The sequence below is a fragment of the Sinocyclocheilus grahami genome, unplaced genomic scaffold (assembly GCF_001515645.1).
Source record: "Sinocyclocheilus grahami isolate Dianchi unplaced genomic scaffold, SAMN03320097.WGS_v1.1 scaffold50.1, whole genome shotgun sequence".
Lineage (NCBI taxonomy): Eukaryota > Metazoa > Chordata > Actinopteri > Cypriniformes > Cyprinidae > Sinocyclocheilus > Sinocyclocheilus grahami.
Window position 1 is genome coordinate 1948757 of NW_015505229.1, and position 9513 is coordinate 1958269.

The 9513-nt window shown below is 36.5% G+C and overlaps 1 protein-coding gene across 1 annotated transcript in view; it reads right to left on the reverse strand.

Annotated features, from left to right (window-relative positions):
- ntrk3a (neurotrophic tyrosine kinase, receptor, type 3a) overlaps nt 1-9170 on the reverse strand; it is a 232477-nt gene extending 223307 nt beyond the window's left edge. Inside the window, exon 1 of the mRNA XM_016269255.1 lies at nt 8638-9170. Within this exon, the coding sequence (XP_016124741.1) occupies nt 8638-8882 (245 nt within the window). The 5' untranslated portion in view covers nt 8883-9170. The remainder of the gene's footprint in view (nt 1-8637) is intronic.
- Between the last annotated feature and the right edge of the window lie 343 nt (nt 9171-9513).

Consider the following 9513-nt stretch of genomic DNA (forward strand, 5'->3'; position numbering starts at 1 on the left):
AAAATATATATATATATATATATATATATATATATATATATATATATATATATATATATAAATATCTAATCTAAATATCATAACCTAGAATTTTTTTTTTCCTTGAAGATTTTTTATTTTTCCTACACAACTTGGAGTTCGAGCGGACTGATAACATATATACAAATAAATAAATGTTCGCTCGTACTCTTGGAAGTTGTGTATAGCCAATCGGATTAGAGTTTACTAGACTAAGAAGGGAATGTGGGCATCTGTAGGTGTGCCATCAGAGACTAATTATGTCTTTCAACACGGTCAACTGTTATCCAATGTGATCTAATCAATGAAAATGCACAGAACAATCAGGTGTAAAGGGTCTGACATTCTTTATTTCACAATGAAACTGGAAAAAGAGCAAATGTATTCAGATCTGGTATGAAAGTCCTTTGCAAAAGCAAGCAAGCATGAACAAGGCATGCCATTAAAGACGCCGCTACTGCCTACCTGTGGACGCCTCTCATCTGCTCTCTAGCAGAGAAATAAACTGCTGCGGATCATCCACACTGTTCTACAGTCTATCAGGCGCTTCATTAGCCATGCAATGAATAAAAGATCAGCGACAAGAAGGAGGGATAGAAAAAATGAGAAAGAGGATGGGAGAGCACTAGGAAAAAGAGAAAATGAAAACGAAGGAAATCTAAAACGGCAGCGGACGAAATTACCTCCAAAATGTCCATGATTGAAACCCAAAGCTCCCTCCCCCATATTATCCGCCGTCTATAGCGGCGAATATTCTAGATTGGAATGTCACCGTCATTGTTATTCCATTACTTTTGGCTCAATCAATAGTTTTCTATTAAATTAGGAAAAATAGCTGGGATGTGCTTGTGTTTCATTAACTATCATCATCGACAGTGGCTAAAAATTGCCTTGCTGGCTCAAAAAAAGACTGTCCATTTACAATTTTCTTAGTCATAAAGAGACAGAAGTTTTTTTTGTATGTCTTCTAAAGAGGCAAGGAGGCAAAAGGCTTTATCGTGTGCTGAAAGGAGAGAGTGATCAATATTTTATCATGGTCTATGACCACTACAAGACCTCTCCAGATGTCAGGACAAGGGCATTATGACAGATAAGAGTTGCATCATGTAAAACCAGCCTCTCACACTATCAGTAAAGTGTGTCTTTCTAACTAACAGTGACAGAATAAAAAATAAAATAAAATAAAAATCTTGTAGCATGTGACCTTGAGATTTCTGGCTGTCAATCTTACAACTGAGTGCATTCAGCTAAATTTAGGGAGCGATTCCCCATCAAACACACAGACAGAAGTGTTCTCAGTTTGGGGTCTGACAAAGCGCTGTGTAACTTATTTGTAGAAGCAGCAGGAGGGGGAGTGGCATGCACATATTTTTGCACCACACTGTTTCGACGCAACAGTGGCCATCATTTTGCCTCAACTTCCTACTGTTATTTAGTGTCATATATATAGCCAGCAGCTAGAACAGTCTTGTGAATGTACTGAAAAAACCTGCCTTTGTTAAATACAATAAATCAGAAAATTTAAATCACATCATGGGCTACATCTCAAGCACTAAATGTACAAATGTGATTCATAGGTGGTTAGTAGTAGTAGTATAAATACATTTGTATTATTATAGTTATAGCATATGTATTATTATAGCATACTGTATATACATGCATAAATGCATTATTATTATTATTATTGTAAATAACATTATTACTATTATAGTTGTTATTGTTGTTGTTAATTTCAGATAATACAACTATTAAAACTACCCACAACTGTAAATAAGATGCACATGTATGTATGTATGTGGTTCTGCATGCCAAATACAAACACAGGTCCACTGGTGTCACTTAATATGCGGATACATCCACCAGATCTTCCACTTCGTAAACATGTCCACTACTGGACAAATTCTATCAACCCCACAAAACCAAAATGTCCCATTTCAATGTTACGGAAAGAATCTCCGATCGATAGCACACGGCCTCATTTCAATGACACGCCGGGATTATTCATGACTGAAGGCAGCCACCCAATACAACACGTAAAATGGAAAACGCAAGCAAAGCCATTATTGGGAAAGTATCCTGATTAACGTAGCACAGCGAGACCTTGACTATGTCACACGTTCATATCTGCATCCACACTGTGAGGGTCTTTGAGGTCGGCCTGCTTTATATTGATCTTTCTGCCATTATGGTTATCATAAAGAGTGCCTCCAGACACATTATGAACATCAGGGGTCACACAAATGGATGCTTCACATTACTGTACTCGGGACAGTAGCGGGTCAGTCCATGCCAGCACGCCCTGAGATCAGTCACGTGCTCCTTCAAAATCCATAATTTGAACATTAGCAAGTACTTTGCATTCTTTCGGCTGTTTTAACGGGTTGTTAAAAGGTTGTCGTGTCTAAAATATTATTGAAAATAATAATGTGCATGACATGCTCATTCATGCGTGCGCTCTTGTCACCAATATCATAGCGTAATGATAAACAAAAAGCTTTTTGAACTCTCAAGGTCAAAGAAAAAGTCACAAAAGGGCTTTTAATAATAATAACAATAATACACACTACAATGACAGAGTTTTCTAGGCTAAGAATGTCAAACAACCATTTCTGAAAACACTGTTTTCTTTTGATCCAACACCTAAGGCTCTCAAAATTGTCAAATTCCATCTGCGCTTCTGTAAATAAATAGGCATCAAATAAAAGAGGGACTTTGCTTAGACTTCACAAGGTCCATAAATGTTTTTTTTTGTCTTTGAAAAGGCCTTTTAAGCCAATAAGTCTGTCTTACAAATAGTTTTTAAACACAAGTAGTTTTGTTATGCATGAGGTCAGTTTGATTTTCTTGCAAAGAAGACTGTTACTAAACCTAAAGCCAATGAAGAGAGGAGGCAGCGCTGATGCTATTGGATTTAATATGCTTTTTCTAAGTAGTTTAGCTTCTAGTTGTTAAACCATGTCAAATGAGCTTCAGGTAATTAGGATCAAATAAATAGGATAGCTGATTTTGAAATCAATAGATGTTTTTCTTTAACCCTCCCTCACCCTTTTCTAAATATCCACTAATGTTTAGTTGAGAATGACACTACATCCTGTATGTTTTGCGTCTTCGAGAGAGTCCAATGCTGTATGTGCCACAAATAAATAAACAGAAAATTATAAATAAAACAAAGAAATAAAATAAATGAAATGAATCTCTTTACATGTAGAATATTAAGCCTTCGATAAATAAATATGTCATTTTCTGTGAAATTGAAGATATTTGGACATATTAAGGGATTTAACCCTTAAACTAAACACAAAATTGTTGAAAGTAATCTATCATTTCCTTTGAAATTGAAGATATTAACCTTTTAATGAATAAATACTTAAATAAAAAATGTAAATAATGAAATGAATCTATAATTGCCCTTCAAACTGAAGACATTACTAACCTTGTGTATATATAAATACTGTACTTTTCTGTAAAATGTATGATATTTAGGGATATTAAGGGATTTAACCCTTTTATAAATAAACTAAACACAAAACTGTTGAAAGTAGTCTATATAATGAAATAAATCTATAATTTTCCTTAATTCAAATTGAAGACTTTAATAAATAAATAAACTTAATTTGTTCCTCTGAATAAAAACTGAACATACTATTAACTGATTGATAGATAGACAGACAGACAGATAGAATAAAAATAATAATAATAATAAAATAAAATAAAGTGTCTGAGACCCAAACAGAACTAATGACATTTTTAAGTGTAAATATAATATTTTTAATCTATAATCAGTTCTCGTAAAACAAAAATATTTTTTAATATTGAGCCTGATTTCTCAAGATTCAGTTTCTGAGACCCTGATGTATATCACATCTGTTTGGAAAGGATTCACACTTGCCCGCTGACGTTCATGTGACCTCTACAAATCCAATGAATATTCCATGCATTTCAGAAAGCCCACGTCAAGCATTTCTATAGTGTCCCGATATCTCCATGACCTTTCCCACTGAGGGTATTACAACCAGGGTATGAGACAAAAAAAAAAGGCTGATGCAAATGAGATCCTATTGCTTTTCCTTAAATACACCACTCTAACAACCCTCTTCACCTCTCTCAGCCTCTCTTAGCACAACATATGCCATTGATGATTTCACAGCTTCTAACATGGTTTCCAGCAGCCACAGACAGACAGACCGTGCTGAAATTAGCTGGCCTTGTACATAACCACATCTGCCAGCACAAAAGACGCCTTAGGAGTCACAGATCGCGAAGTATTACCAAACCGAATATTGACGATCCACAAAACGCTTAGTCTAAATTTTTCCTTGTTAAAAGGCAACAAACTCTCCCTTCCTGGTTCCTGCTCAAGAAAGAAAGTTTGATCATCACATAAGGAGTGTAATTATGGATCCATTTGTGCCCTGAAGCTATTGTTTGATTACCTGAAAGCAGCAATCAAGCAGGCAGGGGACCGAAGTAAAATGAAAAAAAAAAAAAATCCTTCTCACGCAGAACGACGAACACAACACATCAGTATACAGTAGACGCAGTTTGAATTTCCATTAAAATGTTCCTCAATGAGCGACCTATTTTTTCATGACTTTTCCATTTATCAGCAGGTACGTGACATGGCTTTTATAGGTGCAGATTTGCAACGGCCACTTTACTTTGAAAACGCTTTTTGAAAGCTCCGGTGTAATTGAGCTTCGGAGATCTTTCCAAAGTAGCGCCATTTAGATTTCAGGGAGTCATTTTCAACTATGCCTATCTGAAACTGTTGCTAATCCACTCTTTTTAATCACACATGAAATTAGGCTCTCAGACAATGGTCTGCAGACACAGAGACCCCTGGGACGGCTGAATGGAGACTGAATGGTGAATCAACAATAGTAAGTGTGGGCTAGTTATCCTCTTGCACAACATTGGACTCTATGTGCCACAAATAAACAAACAAACAAAAATCAACATTAAACAAATAAAAACAGATAAATAAAAAAAGTATGTCTATAATTTTCCTTGAAATTTAAGATATTATTAACCCTTTTATAAATAAAATTGTTTAAATAATATATTAAATTTATATATAATATACAATTTTCCTTTAACTCATGTAAATGTAATAATATTTAAGATACTTTAAATAAAATAATATTCTTATTTTATAATCAGTTCCCATATTAAAGAGGCAGTCTTTGTCTGGTTCCTCAATACCAAGTTGTTTTCTCAATCTAGTCGGCAATAAAATTCCACAATTCCACGATTACTAACAAAGTACACAAGATTATTAATAAATCTCTGATAAAGTTCAGCTTTTGAGGTGTCAAAAATTAGCAATAGTAAAGAAATCAATATTATTTAAAATATTCCTACTCTTTCTAGAAGTCAGAAAAATCATAAATGCAATGGCAAAATAGCAATGTAGATGCTTTCATATTGAATTCATTGAGCATTTTTTGTTGTAGCATAAAGCGTTAAATAAGAGGGATCTGGTATGTTGTTCATTCTGGCCATGCATTATGACATTCCATTAGCAAAATAAAAGAATAGTGCTGCTAATACAGAAATACCATTATTGAGAGTACAAAAAAAAGACAATTAGCATAATGGATAGACTTGATGAAAACAAATGAGCAACACTAAGATTACTCTGATGCAAAACAAACAGAAGACTGCAACAAAGCTGGGGGGAAACGACCATATATTGTAAAAATCTGCAAGCATGAAAAACTCTACTTTGGGTTGTTCTCACTCAAAAATGTGCAAAACTGCAATAATGGATGGACCTCAACCACTTGTGATGCCATCAAATACTATTTCACATAAGTCATATTATGTAGTGGCCTGAAAATTCTTTGACACATTTACAATCGCATGGTGGAGATTCTATTGCAAACTGTGGACACTGTTGTTTTCTCAGGACCAACTTGTTTTTTTAATTTTTTACTTTATGTATGAAATCAGTTTCCCTCAAGTAGACACAAGTGTCATCGAATCTAAACTGTTGTTTTAACTTAACACATTTCACAAACAGATGTGTTAGCTTTCATGGAAAGTGTGCTTATTTTATCTTTCTTTAACTAAATGCAAATTGATTTAATAAACATACATGAATATCATTACATTACATATATAATATGATTAAGGTATCCAAATACTTTTGGGGGCCACTGTAAATCTAAAAAGTAGTAATATTCTAAACAATAGACACTTAATAATACATATCCATTTAGACACTGCTAAATGAAAAAGTCTCTGTAATAAAGCTATGATAGCACAACAAAACCAAATTAACTTATGTTTAAGCTATAGTCCTCAAATTCTCAGCATTTAAAAAATCTTAGTTGTAATACTACATACAGTATATACACTGTTCAATAAGTAGAAGAGATAGCTGTCACACTTTTTACTCTAATGAATATTTCTTAGAAAGTCAGTCAATTTCTGTATTAGACAAACACTTCAAAGACTGATTACCAAATAGCTATTGAACTTAAAGAATTAATTCTTCTATTTAGCAAGGATCAACATTGAAAGTAAAGACATTTATGTCGTTACAGTATTTTGAACTTTCTATTCAAAGATTCCTGAAAAAAAAAAAGTTTACAACATTGCTAATAATGAGAATTTTTTGAGCAAATCAGCATATTAGAATTGATTTCTGAAGGATCATGTGACACTGAAGGCTGGAGTAATGATGCTGAAAATTCAGCTTCGCATTTACGTAAAAACGTTTCTGTTGAAACCTAATTACGTGGATGTACCGCTGACCAGATGACAACTTCCCCATGTGACAACTTGCCCTGGTCTCCTCTAAATGGCCTCCAAGGTTTCAGGGGGCCTCACTTTAGATCTAATAGTAACACTGAAGCTAGTTGGCCTGAAGGAGGAAAATCGCAATCATTTGTAAATTGGTCAAGGTCGTGCGAATACAATAGAAGTGGGTTGATGATTAGTCGGGGAATACCGACTAAAAATGTAGGCCTCTTTTTCAGGAAAACATTCAATCCTGCTCCTGAAGTACCCCACATCACATTGTGGATGTCCACCTTTTGATTTATATCATGAACTCATTAGTAGAGGCTCCAAGACCAGAATTGGGTGTCAAATAAGAAAAACACCCAAAGTGGGCAGCACAGGAATGGGGACGTGCCAAAAAACGGCCGAGTTACAGGAGCTGTCCAGCATGAGAAGGTGCTGAAATCTCTACAGCTACTGCACAAAATTAAATCTCTGAAGCAAACAACTAGTCATAAGCAAATAAGCGAGAAAGGACTTGCACGCTTAGAGAGAAGCTCCCTGATCAGTGCACTCTGGCTTTCCAGTTTAGACGCTGGAAAAGGTTACCACTATCCCCTCTAGTGGCCTTACAAAGTGACTGGAGACAGGGCTGTAAAAACATCTCCCTGTTGATCTCATACATCAGTTTGCATACACTATTATGCAATTTCCTTGATATAATGCGATGGAAAAAAGTGAATCCATCAGAAAGCGCTATAGAGTCGTCATGGCATCCTTTTGTAGACAATTCCCAGCAAAGAATCAATCATGAATCAGATTTTTGTTCACCAAAACGCACTCTTGTCCTCATTGCTGCGCCAGCATTGACATTATTCAACGAGAACACTATCTGTCTTGCTTTTTGCACATTTGTAGCTTTAAATTATTGACATTATGTAATGAAAACAGATCCAGACTGATGGCATGTTCAGGAGAACCAGTGTTGAACCATGATGGCTCATATGAGGAAAACTTTGAGAGAGGGAGAGAATTTATGTCTTAATATGCCAAAACTAATAGCTTTTGCAATTCAAAATGTCATTATTTGGCATCCAAAGCTGGTTGAAGACAACAACATTAATGGTTTCTTTGCTCCAGGTGTTATTATTTAGTTGCTCGGATCAGCTGAGGGCCATTACACAGCTCTTCTATTTATCCCAAAACCATCAGAGTCCATCAAAAACACCATCATATAGCTATTACAGCATTAATGTTTCTATCTCATATTACTTATCCAACGTTAACCTTCTAACAATAGACAAACACTGGAACATCAGCTTTAAAATGATTGCATAAATGAGATCTGACTTTAAATTCTCCATGCACTTATTAATACATGCTGGTATGTGACTTCAAACTCATGTAAAGTCTTTTTTCCTCCCTCTCTCTCACGCTCTCTTTAATAGCACAATACACCTTTGACGAAGCTCACGAATGTGACAAAATTCCTTTTGGGATTCCTGTCTTGAATACAAAGCAGCTTCTATAAAGACTCCTCTCTGTGAAGTCCCAAAAAAAAACTGATGCATTAAGCTTAGATGTTGCAATGAATTGTCCCCAATCAGGTGTCATTTATTTGGAATTTTTTTAACATTGATTGTGTACTTATATGGAGTAACAAAAATCTGTTTCCTTTTTACTCTTGATTTAATATGGATATTCAATTGCAATCCAACTGTATAATTAACATTTTATATCAATTTAAGATCGTTTTTAGCTACTGCCCATCATTAAAACCCTTCTAATCATCCCACACACCAACACAAATCCTGGAGTGAGTGGGAGGCTGAGAGTTGATCTCAATGCACACATGGACTCAGCATGTGATGGACACTTGTGCGCTTGACTTACATGGAGGAGATGTTCTCAAACAGGTCCGGGAGGCTGTTAGTGGTATTCCCATCGCTCACGGTGTCCTGTAGTGCCAGGAGGGGAAAGAAATTCCCTTGGTAAGACTCATTGCAAAAGATGTTAGTGGTAGAACAACGGCAGGTCGGTGGGCAGTCCAGCATGGAGCTCATATAATCTTGGAAGATGTTGAGGAGAAACAGGATCCTCCACCAGCAGACGCGGGGTGGGATGGAGAATAAATCCATGTTTCCAGGTGCTTCCCTCAATATTTTAGCTCCTCACTAATGTTCAACGGCTACAGAATCGAAAGCGCTCCGGGTATCCGTACGGTGATGCGAGAGAGCGCGCGGGTGCGTGGATGAGAGTGAAGGTATGTCAGATCAAAGAGATCGTAATAATGTCCCCAAGAAAAGAGGGGGGAAATACTCCGTCAATGTAGAAAGGGCTCAAACGGTCCCAGGCTGTCCTCCTCTCCGAGCTGCATGGTACAAGCTTCCCTGTCTCCTCGGTGCTGTTTGTCGCGTAGTTCCAGGTTGTTGGATCTCTGGCTTGAAGACTAAAGCGTCAGAGCGCAGTCTAGTGTGTGAGAGAGAGAGAGAGAGAGAGAGAGAGAGAGAGAGAGAGAGAGAGCGAGAGAGAGAGAGAGAGAGAGAGGGCCATGCTCCGAGCATCAAGTCCCACCTACTGGGCAGATTAAAAACTGACGCACCTGCAGAACGGCAAAAGCGATCAAATCTGCACCGGAAAATAACGCACTCTGCAACAGGCAAAACACTGCTGCCAAACACTGCTGTACAAAGCAGTAAGAACCATCTATAACCATTACATAAAAAATCCGTATGTCCGAGATGACGAAAAGGGTCCATTTTCGGGGGG